Source organism: Psammomys obesus, unplaced genomic scaffold (genome assembly GCF_907164565.1).
Source record: "Psammomys obesus unplaced genomic scaffold, mPsaObe1.curated_primary_1811, whole genome shotgun sequence".
Taxonomy (NCBI): domain Eukaryota; kingdom Metazoa; phylum Chordata; class Mammalia; order Rodentia; family Muridae; genus Psammomys; species Psammomys obesus.
Window position 1 is genome coordinate 521,856 of NW_026590809.1, and position 20,730 is coordinate 542,585.

Below are 20,730 nucleotides of genomic sequence, written 5' to 3' on the forward strand. Positions count from 1 at the left end.
TCTCCCTTGTGAGTGTGAGTGTTTCTCCTTCCTGCCTACCATGAGCACCACTTTTTATAACAGTACTTAAGCTGTCTTTGCATCATTTTACTTTTTAATGAAACTGGAAATTCTTATCTTGCTTGTCCCCCCCCCCCCACCAAGTAAGTTTTCTCATGATTTTTTCAATGGATCAACATGAATGCATGTTTAAAATACTCCAAAATAAAATGGTAATCTTAGAATGAACTCACTTCTTCCTTTCTTCACACCTTGTTCCCATGGCAACCATCAGTGGTCTTAGTTGTCTGTTACGCTATGTAAATGTTCATGGATACGTCTATGGTTGCCTCACCTTAGAGCTGAGGATGGAGCACATGAGGGGAGCGTTTGCCTTCATAAATAGTGCCTACGCCACAGTGGCTGTGATGAGTTCACGAGCGTATACAATTAGCAGAGTTCTGCATAGCGGTGCTGACAATCTGTGGATTTTTACTACTTTGAAATAGTGCCTTAAAAAGCGTGCTTTAAAAGTGTGGTGAGGAGCTGAAGAGGTGGCTCTGTGGTTAAGGGCAGTGACTGCTTTTCCGGAGGACCTGAGTTTGACTCTCAGCACCCACATCCCAACTAACAACATGCAGACCATGTGGTGTATATAGTGTACCTCTGTTGGCTTAACTTTAGTTTTGGGAGTTTAATAGTGAACAAGATGTGTAAAGTTTCTAACCACAGAAGTGTGGGATACATATCAGCAAGTGATATAAAATGCTGTTAAAAATAAACTTACCATTCTTTACTTTATCTCACTTTTTTTTTTAAAGCTTGGCTGGCTCTTTTTTTATTGTAACGAATACATTTTCATATTGTTTTGTGAACATTACTATGGGTCCTTGCATTTTAAAAATTTTTTAGATTTTTTTTTGTGTGTGTGTGTGAATGTATGTGAGTGTGTGTATGTGTTTTTATGTGTGTGGGGATGTCTACCATGTCTATAAAGATGCCCATGGAGAGCAGAAGAGGGTGTGAGGTCTCCTGGAACTGGAGCTCGAGTTGTGAATTGCCCAGTGTCTGTGCAGAGACCTGAATTCACATCCTCGGCAGAGAGCAGTCAGTGCTCCTAACCTCTGAGCCCTCTCTCCAGCCCTAGCTCTTACGTTTTCTAAGGTCTGATATGAGAGAGCTTTGGTGACCTTTTCTCCAATACAGAGAAAAGGTTAAACTAGTCTTCCCTGAGAAGTTTGAGGTTGAGTTTCCTAGTCTTGTATGACATCATCAGATCCCTCTGATTTGTCTGTAAACAACTTGCTGTGAATATGTGGAGTTTTTAAATTGCTTAGTTTTTATTTACCCCTTTAACTTCCTTCCTTGTGAAAATTTGTGTTTCTTTTTCTTCCTTGACATTTTCTTTTATCTGTCTATCTATCTATCTATCTATCTATCTATCTATCTATCTATCTATCTATCTCTTAATTACTTCCATTCTCTTTTCTGTTTCTTTCTGGAACTCCTTTTAGGTCATATATTGTAATTTTTAACCCTCTGTCATAATTTTTCACTGCCTTGCAATGCAGAATGCCTTGGCAGAATAAAGTGCTTTTAGAATGTCTCTGGACAGCAGGTCTGGCTGGTTGCTCTGTTTTCAAAGATGCTGTCCAGGATGTCTGCCCCACAGAGTTGTCCGACTTGGGATTTTTCAAGGACACTTTTGAAAACAGTTTTGAAAACATTTCTAAATTAAAGAAAAACACAACAACAAAACAAAAGACAACCAACCAAACCCTAGGAAGTCCACTTAATGTATGCACCCTGTATGCATATGTGGTGTTCTTTATCTATTCTAAATGATAAACTATCCAACGTGTTTTGTATTTATTTTATAAAAATGTTACTTTTTTGTTTAGTTACAGTTTCTTGGTAGTGCTTATATCTCAGTTGGTTCAAACCTTATGTTTGATACCTGTCAGTATTAAGCATTTATATAAATCAGGTATATTAAATGTCAAGTATATAGGTATGTGTGTGTGTGTGTGTGTGTGCACGCACGTGCGTTTGGCTGGTCCTTTATTTTTGTTGTTTTGTGATGAACTGTAATATTTAAAGGCATGCACCACTCTATTTCCTGTTGCTCTTACACCATCCCTGAAGCTGGACCCCGCTAAAGAAAAGAAGCATACTTAACTCACTGTTTTGGAGCTGAAAGTGCAACCAAATGGCCTCATCAGTCTGGCCCTTGGTGACAGTGTCAACGGTGTATGTGGCTTCACCATGGTGAAATGCATGCCTGAAGGAGAGACACAGTGAAACAGTGAGCCCAGGATGGCATTTTCATGACAACTTGTTCTAATGGGAACTGGGTGAGCTTCCTGTAGAATTCCACTGACTCCTGAAGCTTGAAAATAAACACTGAAAAAATGTTAGTATAAAGTGTGAGACATCTAAAGATAGGACTTTCTCAGCTGTTTCAGTGAAGCTGCAGCAAGGTATTCATTGGAGCCAGTTGTCATCAGAAAAACATACTTGTTTGTCAAGAGATGTTTGGTGAGTCGGAGGCACCAGCTACCTCTTTGGATGAGAAAGCTGAATTGTGGTGCTGCCAACCCTATTCATTATCTGCAGACACCTTCAAGCTGTAGTGGATATTTTTGCCCTAATTATGAGAAAAACTACAAAACTTTCAAAGTATGAACTACTTATTACCTGGCCCTTGGTGTTTGAATAAAGTGCTTTTGGAATGTCTCTGGAGAAACAGGTACAGCTGTTTGTCCCTGGACATCAGGTTATGTTCCATTGCTTCCCTTTTCTGAGGAGTAGGGAAGGGGGACAGAGAGGAGTGGAGGAAGGGGCCTACGATTGGGATATAAAGTGAATAAATAAAAAAGAAAGAAATCACTTCTAATTTGTACAGTAGTGACAGCATGCTCACTGATCTCCTACTTTCATACCATTAAGAAAACAACCCAACCCTGTAACCACACTGCTTGGCTAGACATGTTCTTGTTTAGGCACTTTTCCCCAACTTCACACTGTTTTGCTCCTCACTCGTGGCTAACATCTGCCCCCTCTTCAAAGTAGGATTAAAATAAAAATTAGCTCTGAAGACCTGAAATATAGAAAGTAAACACCCCATGCATATGGCTCCACTGGCCTTAATTGTCTGTCAGGCTCCGCGCTCTTCTCTGTCTGTGCTTACTTTTCACACACAGGTTTAAATCCATTCCTCTGCCTGTTCCAGTTTGTCTGTCACTCACAGGTTAGCATGCCTGGAGCATACACATACACATAATATAATAAGCTCTTGTTACAGGTAAACTGGAAAATCGTGGTCCTTAGTAAAAAGACTACAGTCAGGACGCTTTCCCAGACAAAGAACAAAAGGAGACCTGAGGAAAAGCTAATCAGGCTTTCCTGAAGTGAAAGTAAGAACACGAAGTACAAACTCACAAAGGTCAATGTGGGTTGACTGGAAAAACCTGGCTGACTCTCAGGTCTTTGCTGCTTACGCTTTCCATTATGGGTCCAGGTGATGTAGGCTGTAGGTGCAAACATCAGGTGTGGGTACTCAGCCTTTCTGGTCTTTGAACATTTGCGCTTAACATGTGAATTGTTGCTGGGAGGGGAAGTCTAATTCCAGTGCCACGTGGAACATGGGATCAAGGCTTCAGGGAAGCACTGCACTGCCCACAAAGATCTAGTATCTTGTTTTATACCCTAATGAATGCTAGTTTTTTTCTTTTAAGAATTATTTACTATACACTGTGTAGTATACACAGGATAACAAGATGGCTCAGTGCTTGCTGCCAAGCCCGATGCTCTAAGTTTGATTCCAGAAACCCATGTGGTGGAAGGAGAGCAGGAACTCACACAATTTCTCTGACTTCCATACATGTATCATGGCATATGCATGAATATGCACACACGCACATACACACAAACACACAAGCACACACCACATACAAACACAGATGTAGACACACTAAACTTCAAAAGAGTAATAATTACACATATTTACAGCAAACATATGCACATTAGGAAGCATCTGAAATGTATAAAATGTTAAGATAATTGATTGAAATAAATTGTGTTAGTAAAGCAACAGATCTTGATATTTTCATTGGTAAGGTCAACTAATATGATCATTTTTATGTAGCAAGACTGTCCATATTTGACATATTTTGAGTTTGAATGTTTTAATGAAATGGAATTGAATGGAGGTGTTTAACCATGACATATTCCCCTATGTTGACTTAGAAAAAAATAAAATTTTGTTGCTTAGGAAATTCACAAATGGTGTTCCAATTAAATATTGTTTGCCAGGCGTGGTGGTGTATGTCTTTAATCCCAGCACTCGGGAGGCAGGTGGATCTCTGTGAGTTAGAAGCTAATCTGGTCTGTAAAGAGAGACCAGGGCAGCCAAGGTTAAAAAGGGACACCTTTTCTCAAACAAACAAAAAAAAATTTAAAGAGCAAGCCTAAGATATCTATTCAAAGTCAGTAGATGTAGCTGTTGCTGTAAAATAGATTATCCATTGGTGGTTATGTGAGTCTATGTATTTGGATGCCTTTAACTCTAATCAGCATGGCCCTGAAATCTGTTAGATCTGGGACATATGTGAAAAAATGGTTTTGTTCTTTGTACTCAGGCAAACCTGGTCTTTAGTCCTTCAGTCACTAGTCCTTCAGTCACGTGATTTCTGTGAGACCATAATCAGATTTTCTAAATGTTGCTCTCAGTGGGGGCTAAATGTGATGCATGGGTTAAGTAACATATAGAGGACCCTTTGGAAAGCAGCTGATCCATAAACACCAGGAGCTTCCCTGTCTGCTTCCAACTTGCCTGATTGTGTTTTTTATTACCCTTTACCCTTGTTGTATTCCAGGAGGTGTTCTGTATGGACAGCTGCTGGAAGCCCGTAGCCATAGCCAGTTCTTCATCAACTCTTAAGCATCCACCTGGGCATTAAGTAATGAAAATTTTGGTAAGTAAGAAAACAAACAAAAATAGCATATCACTTTTCTTATAAGGTCACCTTAATCTCAGCTCTGTTTTATAATAAGTGGCATGAATATTCTCCAAACATCTCCAGCTATGACAGATGTCCATTTTCCTAAGGTTTGTCTTTATTTTAAAAATAAATAACATGGGCTTTTGAAAACAAGACTGACAGTCTGCCCGTGCTCTCTGTGCCACTGATAATGCACTAGTTCACTTAGCTCTGTCTCTCTTGTTCTCTAGATGTCTATCCACTCCATAAATTGTGTCTCTGAGGGCAAGGTCTGGTGTTATGCATCTTTTTAGAGTGTACACAGAATAAACACAGACTCCTGGTGGTTGAAGTGTTGGTTGACAGTGCTCTCTCTAACTATAAAAGCTTTGACAAAATGAAGAGCCAGGTCAAAGAATCAAAACTGGGTCTGAGTCAGACAAATGAGGTTCTAAATAACCAAGGAAAGTTGTTATGTAGGGGCTGTTAGAATGAGAAAGGATACATACACTTCTTTTTGAGATAGGATCTCATCTCATTGTAGTCCTGGGTGGCCTGGGACTTGCTATATAGATCAGGATAGTCCTGAGCTCACAGAATTTCAAGTGAAATTTGCTTCTCTAGGATTAAGTACACATACTACCTGGCCCCTATGTCTTTATTGGTTTAATTTTTATTCAGTTTTCTCCAAGTGATAATATGTATTTTGATCAACATATACTTGCATGAAATTAATGTTCTATTATTGCTCTTGCTATTATTTTGCATTACTAATCTATGCTGTATATAATATGTAGTCTATTAAAAAGGAGAGTGAGAGGAATTGAATGGTGACAGAAATAGCTCACTGGTCCTACGGATATGCATGGCAATAGCTAAGAAATGGCAGTTATCATTGACTGGAGATTTTGTACATACAGATAGTTGGAGACTAAAGTAAAACCAAACAGTAGATTCATTGAGAGTTCACTGTTTCTGATAAAGAATATTGGTTTTAAAATGACACCTTTACAATTTTGGACCTAAATTACGATAAAATGCAGCCCTACATGCTTTTAATTAGAGATATTTTACCATATTATCTATGATTGTGTTTTACAGAAACCATATATGAGGAATGCATCCATCTCATGCTGCTTGTGTTTCCTTCTCAACAGTCATTTTTTAACTGAGGCTGGCATTCATGTCTTCATTTTGGGGTAATTTCACCTGCAATCATAGTTGTTATCATAATCATTTGTCCTTGGCTGTCTTGCTGTTGAAACTGCAGTGTGTTCTGTTTGCCTGTGTGTAGGTCTTCACTCTTCAGGGTGAGATATCAGGTTACTATGGGGCTGCTCAGGGAACTTTGGCGAATATCTAACTGGGAGTTTCTGCACTTTGGCATATGAGTATTCTATCTCCCAAAGCAATCTGCAATAAGTATCCCATTTACTGATATCATGCATGTAAATTGTCCTCATTGGACAGATTGCCATTGGCTGACATGCTTTGTTCATGATCCTTCTGAGAGTAAGTGTTTTTTTCCTAAGGCTTTCAGAATCCATCCACAGTCACGTGATCAATATGTCTTTTATTCTGTGTATTAAATTTGAGTTCTAACCAGAGTGAATAAATTTGTGATTATCCATCTTGGTATTTAGACAAATTTTCCGTGACTATAAAATTTCCCCAGCCTCAGAATAGTGTGAGCATCATGGAAAGGGGACACTTACTCTCACAGTTGTTACATGAAAATGATGAGAGTTTAAGATTTTACACTGACCAGCCCTAAAGTTTCATGGAACCTGTACGTCAAGAAAACCAGTAATCAATTCAAGAGCATTCATTGAGCAATGCCACACATCAGGTACTACTCCAGTTGTGTTGGGATAAACTGAATGTGGTTACTTACGACTATCCAATTCGCCTTCTCTAATCCTCAAGGTTGGACAGTCCTCCACAAATTAGTTTAGAACATCATACTTGGACTACGTATTTGTTATTTCCATTTACCCACAGAGCTGTTGCAAACATGGAGACAGGCTACAACTGCTCTTTTCTCTAGTGAGAATAAATGATCTTGATTGTTCTGTTGCTCATGGACTCTGTCAGACAACAGCAGCCTCTTGCAAATTGTTTGGCTTTGTGTTTTCTTTCAGCTGTCTCATTATCGGTCTCCCTAAAACAGAGGCCAACTGGGAATATATAAGAATTGACCTGGAAAAAATTCAAAATTTTAGTAAAGTGAGTACTCATTTTTCACTTTTCTACTTTTTGTTCAAAGTTCATATTTGATATATTTTATTTTATTATAACTTTTATTCTCTAGAATGTCGTACATGTAGTAAGACAAAATCTCATCTACTGCCCATTTCACTCATTGTAAGGTCCTTCTTCTAACTCTCCACCGAGTCTGCTCCTAACTTCATACCAGTTTTTTCTTGCTTTTTTTTTTTTGATAACTCAGTAAGTCTGATTAATGTTGCCAGTAAGTTCATAGCCATGTACTTACTGAAAAATAAGAATGGGGACACCATCAAAAGACAATAATTTTCCCTCTCCCAGTAGATATCAAGGGCCAGCAGTTTCTGATGGGAGGGGCGGAGCCAGGAGCACACACCCCCTTTTACAATGTCATTGTGGCAGACTAGATCTGCAGAAAAATGTTCTGTGGGTTCATACATGTGATAGCTGTATCACCTCCAGAAGACAGGATTTCACTACACTTCTCCCTACCCTCTGACTTTCAAATTTTTTCTGCCTCCTTTTCATGAGTATTCCCTGAGCCTTGGTAGGACAGGGAGTAGGGTTGGTAACGATGTCTCATTTAGTGCCAAGCAGTCATCTCTTCTTCGTAGCACATTGACCAATTATGCCTCAGCACTGATTGCTTCCCACTGGAAAAAAAATAAGTTTCTCTGACCAAGGCTGACAGGATTTTGGGTCAATAGGCATAACCATAAATATTTAAGAGGTAATTTGACAGCATGGCCATTATGAAAATATCAGTAGCAGGCTCTGCCCTACTGCATATGACCTCTCAGCCATGGCCTTTTGATCAGGATTATAGTTCCAGGCATGAAATGTCCTTTTATTGAGCAGGTCTCAAATCCAGTCTAAAAGCAGTTAGTTATCCAAAAGAGCCGTGCCCCTAGTCGTGTCTTTTATGGCAAGTTGGTACTGTGTCACATAGGGACCCATGCTGGGTCCGGTCACTGTTATCATTTTTTTTTTCCAGAGAAAAACATATAATGGCTATGAAATATGCATCTGTCATGTTTTTCTATAAACTTCCATGAACTACCATTTGAAATAATTTTTGTGAAGAAATCCATGAACTTATGCCTCATAAGACAGTGTTTTCAAATTCTAGTTATTGTTAAGATTTACACCTTTATCAGAACTAAGAGCCTGTGGCTAGACAGGTCCTAGGCTCTTGTGGAGAACTTATTACTACTATTCTACTAAATGTGTAGCATGAAAGTGACTCCTAAAGGCTTGTCATTGTACCCATAGATTAATGCATCTCCCAGAGCTCATCAGAGAAGCTCCTTTTTGCCTTAGATGGTGATTAATACAGACCCACAGTTGATCAAGGTGAAGAGAATGAGAGCCTTCAGAGCGCTCAGCCCTTAATGGGATTTCTGTATTTCATGTCCTTTTCCCAAGACTCGGGGGTATTTGTAAAAGAGGTCTTAAAAAAATTGTAAGAGCCTGAGGCGGGAGATGACTACAAGGAAACTGTTTTCTCAACACAACAGGGCAGCTGTACATATGAACTCATAGCAGTTATGACAGCATACTCCAGACCCCCACAATCTCAAGTCAAATAAAATCTCAGCATGAAGTGCAGAGGTGACATAAAGTTCACCCCCAGCTGATGAAGGGTTGACAGTTAATAGTCAAACCTGACAGCTGGGAGAAAGAGAGTCACCTAGCTCAGCAGATGGGCACACATCTGATGAGAGGAGATGAGCAATTCTGATGATATGGATTTAAGAAAAAAAAAAGTAAAAAGAGGACACAGAGTTGGGTGGGTAGGGAAGGGGCATGGACATGAGAGGAGATACAAGAAGAGTAAATATCAAAACAAAGGTGCAAAAATTTTTAAGGGACTTCTAAAGGGATAAAAAATAAATTCAGTTTTTATGCAAAGTAGCCCAAGGAGCTCAATTCCTCATAAGTCAGAAACTCCTTTTCCTTATCTGAAAAATAGGTTACATGAAGGGGACCCAATGTGACATTAGCCTTAGAATGAGATATCTTTTCTAGGCACTGTAGATCATCTTCTCCTGCATAGAGATACCACATGGCCTTGTAGCAGTTTCTGTTGAATCTAGTCAAAAAAGATCAGGAATCCAGTACTAAATGACAGTCCTGAAAGCTATATTTTGTTTCTATGGATCAAGAAACATAGTCTAAAAAAGTGATTCCTATTGCAGTAAGTGAGAATTACAATGGAGGGTCCATAGAGGTGCTGAAAACAGCTTAGGTGACCCTGAGATTTCACCTGACACCCATGAGAATGGCCAAGATGAAAAACTCAAGGGACAACACATGCTGGAGAGGTTGTGGAGAAAGGGGAACCCTCCTCCACTGCTGGTGGGAATGTAAACTTGTACAACCACTCTGGAAATCAATCTGGCACTTTCTCAGACAACTAGGAATAGCTCTTCCTCAGGATTCAGCCATACCACTCCTAGGCATATACCCAAAAGAGGCTCAAGTACACAAAAAGGACATTTGCTCAACCATGTTTGTAGCAGCTTTATTTGTAATAGCCAGAAGCTGGAAACAGCCCAGATGACCTTCAACTGAAGAATGGATACAGAAATTGTGGTACATCTACACAATGGAATATTACTCAGCAATGAAAAACAAGGAAATCATGAAATTTGCAGGTAAATGGTGGGACCTGGAAAGGATCATCCTGAGTGAGGTAACCCAGAAGCAGAAAGACACACATGATATATACTCACTCATATAGGCATATAATAGAGGATAAACCTATTAAAATCTGTTCACCTAAAGAAACTAATCAAGAGGAAGGACTCTGACTAAAATGCTCAATCCCCATCCCAAAAGGCAAAGAGGAAGGACATCAGAAGAAGAAGAAAACAGTAAACAAGTTAGGAACCTACCACAGAGGGCCTCTGAAAGGCTCTGCCCTGCAGACTAATCAAAGCAGACGCTGAGACTTATGGCCAACTGTTGGGCAGAGTGCATAGAATCTTATGTAAGAAGTGGGAACTAGTAAGATCTGGAGAGGACAGGAGCTCCACAAGGAGAGCAACAGAACCAGAAAATTTGGACACAGGGGTCTTCCCAGAGACTCATACTCCAACCAAGTACCATGCATGGAGATAACCTAGAACCCCTGCACAGATGTAGCCCACAGCAGTTCAGTGTCCAAGTGGGTTACATAGTAATGGGAACAGAGACTGCCTCTGACATAAACTGATTGGCCTGCTCTTTGATCACCTCCCCCTGAGGGGGGAGCAGCCTTACCAGGCCACAGAAGATGACAATGCAGCCATTCCTGATAAGATCTGATAAACTAGGATCAGAAGGAAGGAGAGGAGGACCTCCCCCATCAGTGGACTTGGGGAGGGACATGCGTGAAGAAGGAGGAAAGAAGGTGGGATTAAGAGGGGAGGAGGGAGGGTTTTATGGGGGAGATACAAAGTGAATAAAGTGTAATTAATAAGTTAAAAAGGAAAAAAATTAAAAAAAAAGAATCAGCACACAAAATTCTGGCTGCATGCAAAACATATCAACAGGTGATTGACTGCATACTCAAGCAGGGCAAGAACCCCTTAACACAATAGCAATCATACCCAGATACAAGGAAAAACCGCTAGTCATACCAAGAGGGAAGTCATAATCCAGACCATTATTAGTCTTATAATAATATCAGGTAAAGCCGATTTGATGGGAAATGCAACTGCTAATTCTAAGAACAGCACTAATGACGAAAGAAAATTCATAAAGAAGAAACACGATTTTTGATACATAGGCACCAAGCAACAGTCTCAAAGTTCATGACACAAAATTTAACAGTGCAAAGAAGAAACAGACAAATTTATGATCAAAGTTGTGGATATCACTGTCTCCCATGCAATGACTAACTAGACAATTAAGTAAAAAACTGCAAAAGGATAGAAACCATGACAAAAACCAGCTAATGGAATTTGACTTTGTGCATGAAGCTTTTTACCCAATGGCATCAGAGCAAACTTTTTAAAATTCCCATAAAATAGTCATCAAGATTAAATATATCCTGATCCATAAAGTAAGGTTCATAAAACTTACCAGAATTTTGATCGTGCAGAAAGTATATTTAGAACACAGTGGAATCAAACTAGAGATGAAAAAGTACAACAGGAAAGCCTCTCAAATTTACAAGTTAAATAATATATTTCTAAATAATTCATGGGTCAAAGACTAATTCTCAAATATGTGAAAAAAACTCATAGAAATGAATAAAATGAAATCCAGTCTACTACAATGTTAACTACTAAAGATGAGTAATCTTTAAAAATAAATTACTATATTAAAAAAGAGGCAATACCAAGCATCATATTAGTAACTGAAGTTACATCTCCTCAGATTAGAAGAATCACAAAATAAATTCAATGCAAGTAGAAGGAAGGAAAGAATAGATCTGGGAGCAGAAATTAAGTTGAAATCAGAAAAGCAGTGGGCAAATCAATGAAACATAAAGGCACTACTCGGGAAAAAAAATCAATGAAATTAGTAAACATCTAATAATAAAAGAGACGATACAAATCATCAGCACCATGGATGGAATTGGTGGTTATTGGCACAGTATCTGTGGGGATAAAAATTGTCACAATTCCCTTAGTTTCTTGTAACTGCAGATTCTGTACCAAGGACTTACTGGAAATGGGCAAATTCTTCGAAGACCAAAAACTCCCAAAACATAACAATGATGAAATCAGTGGTTCAAGTACTACTATAACCACTGACGCTGTTCAGTTCACCATGCAGAACCCACTAGAAGAACCTTCAGAGGCAGCTGACTTTGCTCTAGCATCCTGAAACTTACTGCAAGGATTGCTAATGATGTGCACAGGTTTTTCTAGAGCATAGGAGGAAGGAAAGCCCTCTAATTCAGTTTAGAAGAGTAATCTTACCCTGATGTAAAACTTGATAAAGACACATTGAAATATGAAACCAAAGATAAGCAACTCTCATGTACTTAGTATAAAATTCCTCAATACAATGTTTCCAATCATATCTATCAGTGCATATAATAGGAATTATATATCATCACCATATGGGATTTAATCTAGGTATGAAAAATCATTTAATTATTTGAAGATCAATTAATGAATCAATTTGGTCTGATAAATCAGGAGCCTAAAAAATTATATCAATTGATTTAGAAAAGACATGATAAATTCAGCATCTCTTATACAGTCTTTTAATGACTGTCCGTACACCATCATATGACTGTGCTTTGATAGAGGGTCCTTAAAGAGCCATTTAAGTTAAAATAGGGTCATTAGGATGGTTCTAATACAATGTGATCAATTATCCTTAGAAAGACAGGAAACCATGCTACATACAAGGAAGGTACACAGGAGGAAGACATCCTGAGGAGATAGAGAAAAGATAGATGGACATTGACAAGGCAAAGTGAGAAGTTTGGGAGACCTGCTGGCACATCCCTTTGAGAGACTGATTGCCTTTAGAATTCGAGAAAAGTGCATATATGAAATTGTCATAGTAGTTTCAGCAAACTGTTGGAGAACTAGTTCAAGGCAAGATTTCTCAGCACAGTAGGAGCACAGTAGGAACAACTTAATATAAAATATGTACTAGAATACTTAAACTACCATTGCTGGCAGTGAGTGAAAGACAGCTTTTCTTTTGGGATTAAAAACAAATCTCTCACCTCTTTTATTCACCATGGTCTTTATCTTGGTGCATCCATACTGTAGATTAATAGAATAGGTGGACAGGCTTGGGTTGGTAGTGAACACCTTTAATTCCAGGACTCAAGAGGCAGAGGCAGAAGGATCTCTGTGAGTTAATATCATATCACATGCATACTATATATGTTATATATTATAATATAAAGTATATATTATATATTACAAAAATATAAAACTATATATTACTTATATATGTTATTTATGACATAATATTATATAGCATAAAACAGAACCCTAATATTCTGGCACAGTGTGTATTCATCAGCTTTCCACTAATAGCAAAATACCTGAGATAATTAAATTTAAAAGCTAAAAGGTTTATTTTGACTGATGGCTTTAGTGGTCCCAGTCTATGACTGGGAAAATTATTGATTTGGATTCTTTAGTGGGACTGCCAGTTTCTAAAGGGTAATTTTGTTGTTGTTGTTGTTGTTGTTTAGAAAGCAAAAAGAAGGAAGTATGAAGAGCTGAAAGTCCTACAGTGTCTTTCAAAGTCATGTCCCAGCGACCTCTTACTCTCTCTTAGATCCTTTTTCTAGAGGTTTCACCATTTCCATCCTGGAACCAAGAGTTTTTTGGGGGGGCATTAAATACCCAAAATGTAGCAATGTATGTCATTGGTCATAACAAATGCACATAAACAATGGAGGGAACTGGAATCAGATAAAGGGGCAGAAGAAAGCTCAAGACATTCTGCTGTTTTGTTTTGTTTTTTTTTCTATAACATAACTGGACAAATTGTTAACTTTTAAAAAACTAATCTTTTTTTCTTATCTATCTATCTGTGTATGTATGTATGTATGTATGTATGTATGTATGTATCTACCTACCTACCTACCTACCTATCTGTCTACCAACCTAACCTACATATTTATCTATCTATCATCTATTCACTTTATACCCCTCCCTCCTCTCCTACTGGTTCCACCCTCCCTTCCTCATCCCCCCTAACCCTCCTCCCATACTCCTCAGAAAAAGGGATCCTCAACAACAACAACCCACCTCAGCACATCTAATTGCATCAGGACTGAGTCCATCCTCTTGCCCTGTGGCCTGGTGAGGCATCCCTCACCAGGGCTCACCAGATCAAAAAGCAAGCAACAGAGACCTTGTTAGAAACAGCCTCTGCTCCTCTTACTAGGGAATCCACAAGAAAACCAAGCTGTCCATTAGCTACATCTGATCAGGGGGCCTACGTCCAGTCCATGCATGGTCCTTGGTTGGTGCATCAGTATCTGCAATCCCTTCCCTCCTGCCCTCTCTGACCAGGCCCTGCTTAGTTGGCTCTGTTGGTCTTCTTGTGGAGCTCCTGTACCCTCTGGTTCCCTAAAAAGCTAATCTTAAAAGGTTGCATTCTATATAACTCTATTTCTTTCACATTCTTGAAATGTTAAAGGTATAGGATTGGACAAGAGGGTAAAAATTGGTAAAATCTGGAGAAGGAAGAAACATTACATCAATATGTATTTCCCTGTTAGAAAATTGTGTTATGGCTAAACAAGTAACAGCAGGGTAACTCAGAGAAGGGATCAAAGAATCTCTTGATATGTTCTCTTACAGTTGCAGGAACTTAAAATTCTTGCAGAATTCAAAGTTAATTTAAAGGACTAAATTTATTGTTCACAGGAAGTTGTTATTATCATACCTAAATTAGCTCATTTTCTCTTTTTCAGCATATTCATATTGATACTACTTTATACACTGACATTGACTTTCATGTGAGTAGTTTTGTTTTTTTTTTTTCAGTGTTTTAGCCATATTCCCATGACTTCATTGGAATAGTTATAGTTTTGAAATCTCACTATGGTCGGTTTTCCTGGCGTTTGACCCGTGACATTTCTAAGAGATCATTGAATTTGTGGAACCCAGAACAAAGAGCTACATAAATGCTACTTTTGTAATGGTTCCAAATCAAAATGTACAAACACACACACACACACACACACACAACCCAGAAAACCTTTTTCCAGTGTCAAACAAAATCTCATATATTTCTGTGATGCAATTAGATCATCATAGGATTATATGCACGAATCAGGTTAAATGATTCGATCGAAATGTCTCCATCAAACTCATTATTCCTAATGCTGTAATGAATCACCATCTTCAATAACACCTATTGCAACTTGCTTAAGGGTATCCATGTTTTATGTTTTGCATGGCTCTCTATACCTGTAAAAAGTCTTTTAGCTAGTCTATACGTGAGAGAAAAGCATAATCCAAACAATATACTAGAATTTCTAAAGGATGAACTCGCGTCGTTACAATACACTGACATTGTTGATGGGTGTACGCACTGGTCACATCGCTCCTCTTTTCACTCTAGATACATCTCCAATTCCACTGCTTGGGAAACGTAGTGACTAATTTAATTTAAATTGTTAAATTCTCACAATTGGAAATTACCTAGTAAGAATATCAGTGAGCTTTACCCGGGATCATGTCTACAGGGTATTTAACTGTGGTGGGAAGATCTACCCTGAACCGGGCAGCATCACTTTATGGGCTGAATCCTGGGCTTAAGCGTGGAGAATGCTGGAGGAGCCCTGAGCACAGCTGCATGCTCTTAACTGTGGGTCTGATCAGCTGTCTTTAAGTTCTGCTGTCTTGACTTCCCTGAGATGATGGATTGTACCACAGAATTGTGAGCAAAATAGGCATCCTTTCTCTTTGAAGTTGCTCTTCGTCAGAGTATTTTATCACAGTGACAGAGACAGAAATGAAACTAGAACCAAACCAAACTGCGTATTGGGTGTCACTGGGAACTTCTTCCAGGTGGAAGGTTTGTGCCCCTGCTCATGGTTGGTTTAGTAGAAGGTGGAACCTGAAATTCATACAAGCAGATGTCCACCAAACACATGGGTAAGATCTAGATAACCCCTTTTCTGATTTTGCATTTTTTTACCCCCACCTAATCAGTAAGCCTTCCCATGCTGGAAGACAGCCTTGCGACTCAGGGCAATAGAAATGTAGGTGTGAGTGCCGTAGACTCAGGCACAGATTAGTTCTCATTTAATTATTATTATTATTATTATTATTTTGTTCTTCATTATTTTTGTTTAAGTTTACGGTTTTGTGAAGTAACTCTTACAAGAAATACATTTTCTTGTTCATAGTTCCTGTCTGACCTGGCCAGGCCATGAGTGGGCACCACCTTTGCTTTGATTCTTCTCTCGAATTTCTTAGAATTCTTTCTTTTGGGAACTGTAGGGACACTATGACTTGCAAGTTATCATGCCATAAGATGTGAACATACAGTCTGACCCTAAATATTATTGCAGATTTTGTCACTTGTAGACTGCTTTATCACTCGCACAGTGAAAGAGTCATGCTCAGTAAGAAATGGTAGCCTTTTACACCCATGTTTCCTTCTGGACAATAATACTATCCTCCTTCTTTGTTGTTGGTTTTAGTTTTGATTTTAAAATCAATGGAAAAGAAAGCCACTTCCTATGTAAATATAATCCCTTACCAGTACACAGACAAATAATAACTTAGAGAAGAAAGTGTTTATTTGGCTTACAATTCCAAGTTATAGTCCATTATTATGGGAAGTCAGGACAGGAACTTAAAGTATCTAACAGTCAAGAACAGAGACAGAATAACTGCAAGAATCCTTGCTTGCTTGCTCTCAGCTAGCTCTCTTCTGTCTTGTACTATTCAGGGCCCTCTGCCTAAGGAATGGAGCCACCCACAGTAGTTTGGGTCTTTCTCCGTGAATTAATAATGAAGACAAGCTTTTAGGGACATGCCTACAGGTTAACCTAATGTGTAATTCCTCATAAAGACTATCTTCTAGGTTGTGTCAAACTGACAATTAAATGTAAGCAGAATGGGCATTATGCTTCTTTGTAAGATAATAAGATGGGATTTCCTGATTTATTTTTTTAATCAAAGTTTTCAAAGTCTTATCAATGTGAAAATGAATAATGAGAATTTTTTTTTAAACTGGCTCTTTTTTAACTCTTATTTTTAGCCCAGTTGCAAATTTACTGCAATGAATTGCTTTCTCATGGAGTTACGGGTTATTTTACATGAGTACAAGTACCATGACGAAAACCTTACTGATACAGTACTAAACGTGATGATTCTTGGAAACAGCACTCTGTTTTCTAACAAGGTGAGTGAACCACCACAGAGAGAGCTGCATCTAAGTTTTCCGCTTGCTTGGGATAAGGCATTCATACGCAAGCAGAAGTCTCCCGTGGGGCACACAGGAGAGAGTTTGATTTCAGTGGAATGGTGTTCAAAAGTCAAACCAGCTCTGGCATGCACAGAATCCTGAGGTCGTTGAGAGCCTTGGCAAATCCGACATTTCTGAGTAATACTGAACAGTGTGTTGATGTCCTACTGGACCAGTAGGCAAGCCACTGCAGTGGGTAGACGTTAGCATAATCAAGTGTTTAACAGCAGAGATGGTGGCTCACATGTATCGGGTTAGTCCTTCATGTCGCACATTGTTCCTTATGCTTTAGACTGATAAGGTACTATGTACTCAAGATTAGTCTTAGGGATGATCACTTTTTTTTTTCACATCTAGCTGTCTTCATTTCTGTTTGTCTGTTGATGCACTGGGAACACCCGGAGCTAACCATGGGCTCCAGTTTGTGCAGTGAATGGCACAAGAGCTGTGATTCTCCTGTCATCTCACCTTGTAAAAATTGAAGGAATGAAAAATTTATAATACTCAAAAGTGTTAGTTGGAACATCCCAGACATCATGAGCAGGAGAGGGTCACAAGAAAGCAAACACTAGTGACACCTTTGGTTGGTTGGCAGAGGGATGAGCTTCACAAATGCCCTGAAGTGCAAGGAATTGTGGCTTGAACGGCACAACCGTAGTGGGGGAAACAAGGTGGAACTTATCAGCAGAGGAGGCACAGTAAAATTATTTCATTTAATAAGTACTTCAGGATGCTGTGTTAAGAAGAACCTGTGGTCACCGTTTAAGGAGGAAATGTAAATTAGCTGATCACTGAATGAGTGAACCAGCCTGGTAGTCGCTAAGCATGATGAAAGTGTATATGTGTGGGGGAAAGGGAGTTCTTTCTGGTGAGGAGAAGGGTTAACCAATAAGCTGGTTACATAGAGTCAGTGACACTCAAGGAGTGTCTGTACACAGACAATTAGGAGTGCAATGACCTTGAGATGCCTTGGCTTCTCCCAAATTCTGGGCTGCCTTGGGTTTGTGCTCAGCTGTCACCTGCTCAGTGATGTCACTTATTTATATTCGCCATGCTTTCCTCACTCCATCACTCTCTGTCCCTTTCTCTGTATGTGCCACACTCTGGTAATCATGTACCAGATTTAGAAGCAGTGATTGTCTGTATGTCACCATTGGAAAGTCAGCCTCAAACAGCATACATTTTAAAGTCCTTTTGAGTGTTTTATTACAATTCCTGGAACATACACTTCTCACAGGTACTTACAAAGTGGATCTATTCATGCTTAAATTACTTCTGTAATACATTATTGTCATTTGTTAATGGGGAGAAATGTAACAGATAACTCACGACAGTATCAGTGTCGAGCTTTACGATCCGTGTGGTACTAGCCTGGGGATGACAGCTTAGCATAACTACTTGGAAAAGTGAACAGGGCTGAGTAGTTGGGAGGCCTGCATAGGATTCCCGTTTTCTGTTAGTGGTGATGAGCCACTCAGTGTCATTGCCTCCTTTTCTGACACTGTTTTCAGGACCAAGCAGAGAGCAGTGTAAGCATTATGACAGTGTCCAGCATACAGTGTGTGCTTGGTGCATACACTGAATTCCAGGCACCTAATGGATGTGAAATCTGGTTTTGATTTTTGCTGGCACTGCTTTTATGGTTCAGTTGATCTCTAAAATGTTTATTCATGATTGCTGCACTTGTAATATTCTAGTTGTCCCCAAAGGTGTGCTTATGGCAATTGCCTATGTAGTTAAGATCAACCAATAATATTAAGGTGCTTAATGCTGGGAAACAAGATACATTGTTATGCTTTCCAGGAATATGTAGACAACAGTAGTGTAAGAAGGTTAGAAGTCTATGATGTGTGTGTATGTTATCCGTTCATGTCATACACATTCATATGTGTATGTATGTGTATGTGGAACTGAAAGGCAAGTGCTCACTTGGTGTCTCAAGGGCATGGCGTTCATCACACAGAGGCCATGGAATGTTCAGGAAGTGTGGACTGCAAGAGAGATACAAGGAACCCACTGATGGACTTTAGGCAGGAAGCACACAGTCTAACATGAATGGCATGCATTTGCAAAGATTTTAATCCAGTGTAGGAGAGACCAACCCCTGTAAATCTTCTGATCCCTTCTCATGTTACTCTTCTTAACATGATATTTGTCTGAAGACCCCACCATGTGTTTTAAGTAGTATGATAACCCTAACAAAGAAATATGTTCAGCTTGCAAATCAAATTCTTCCTTTTTATTTGACAGAATATAGTAGAATATGGCTGCAAGAAATGTGAGGAACTGGAGGAGAAAAACTTCACAGAATTTTTGCAGAGTTTTATACGCATTGTACAAATGTTCTCCGAAAAGTCTTGATTGTAGTTAATTCTCTTCAGATATTAAGACGCCTCCTCCTGCTGCTCAGACGCAGCACAGCTCTGTGCATTTGAGATCTGCTGGGAAAGCAAAGCTTTCTCACAGGAAGCTGATGAGCTGCTTGGATCCCATAGACTCTTTGAAATGAAGGGAGAAAAAGAGCTTTTCTCAGACTTTTTTTTTTGCTTGCTTATTTTTAATTTATTACTGTAGTTGTACATATTTGTAATATAACAGAAGATGTGGAATAAAGTTTTGTGTATATTTTATCAATTGAAACTTACTCTTCTTTTCCCATTTTTATTAGTTTGTGTTTGGCTGTGTGTGATGTTTGTGTGTGCACGTTTGTCCGTGTGTAGCGCAGTGCAAGAGTGTGCAAGTGTGTTGAGGCAGAGGTCGACCTCAGGTGCTTGCTCCTTATTTTTGTTTGCTTTGTTTTGTTTTGGAGGCTGTGCCTCTTCCTTAGCCAGAGCTCAGTAGTTAGTGAGACTATGAGGCCAGTGAACCCTAGGTCTCCTCCTGTCTCCTCCTGGCCCCTTCAGAAGTGAGATTATAGACACTTGTCACATTCTCGGCATTTTATCTGGGTGCTGATGAACTGAACCCAAATCCTCATGCTTGTGTGGCAAGCACATTCCCAACTGAACCATCTCCCAACTCTTTGTTCATCTCTTGGAGAAAGTGAAGAGCATTTTCTTTGAGGGGGATAGTCCTTCAAGGAAAGTACAAGCGTACACAGTATGATGTTTGCATTAGGATCTCCCCTTTCCCTGAATAGTGCTATTCTATTGTCACAGTTTTTAATGCCATACTTGTTGAGGTTTTAAAAGGGCTGATTTCTTGGACTTCGTTTGGTTTGGCATAAATATAATTGTTCATAGCTGTTGGGAAATGGCTCAGAGGTGGGAATATTTCCTCCACAAGTGTGACAATCCACATTTGCACCCCTGGCATCTTTAGAAAGCCATGCCTACCCTTCACGTGGTGGAGGAACAGTAGGATGGATGGAGTTTGATGGCTACTGGCTTAGGTCCACATTCAGTGAGGCACACTGTCCTAAGAGAATGCAGAGGAGAGTGATAGAGCAGGATGTCCACATACCCGTATACCTGCATCCATTCAACACTAATATGCAACTTAAAAATAGCTAATAATAAAGTTTTATAGTCCTTACTAACATTTGTTAGTTATACTGTGTAAGCTTTCTAGCATTCCTATTGCTAGAAAGTGAGAAAAATTACCATTTTTAACTTTAATTTTCTAATCTAATGGTCCCCATCCG

The 20,730-nt window shown here is 39.1% G+C and overlaps 1 protein-coding gene across 4 annotated transcripts in view; it reads left to right on the plus strand.

The window, feature by feature from the left end:
* Positions 1–19,721, plus strand: part of Il15 (interleukin 15) — a 68,206-nt gene extending 48,485 nt beyond the window's left edge. For all 4 annotated transcript variants that reach the window (XM_055609030.1, XM_055609028.1, XM_055609031.1 and 1 more), the window contains 6 exons: positions 4,857–4,955; positions 6,063–6,160; positions 7,103–7,187; positions 14,578–14,622; positions 16,881–17,024; positions 19,338–19,721. In XM_055609030.1, the coding sequence (XP_055465005.1) occupies positions 4,944–4,955; positions 6,063–6,160; positions 7,103–7,187; positions 14,578–14,622; positions 16,881–17,024; positions 19,338–19,448 (495 nt within the window). In that variant the 5' untranslated portion in view covers positions 4,857–4,943 and the 3' untranslated portion in view covers positions 19,449–19,721. The remainder of the gene's footprint in view (positions 1–4,856; positions 4,956–6,062; positions 6,161–7,102; positions 7,188–14,577; positions 14,623–16,880; positions 17,025–19,337) is intronic.
* The last annotated feature ends 1,009 nt before the right edge of the window (positions 19,722–20,730 follow it).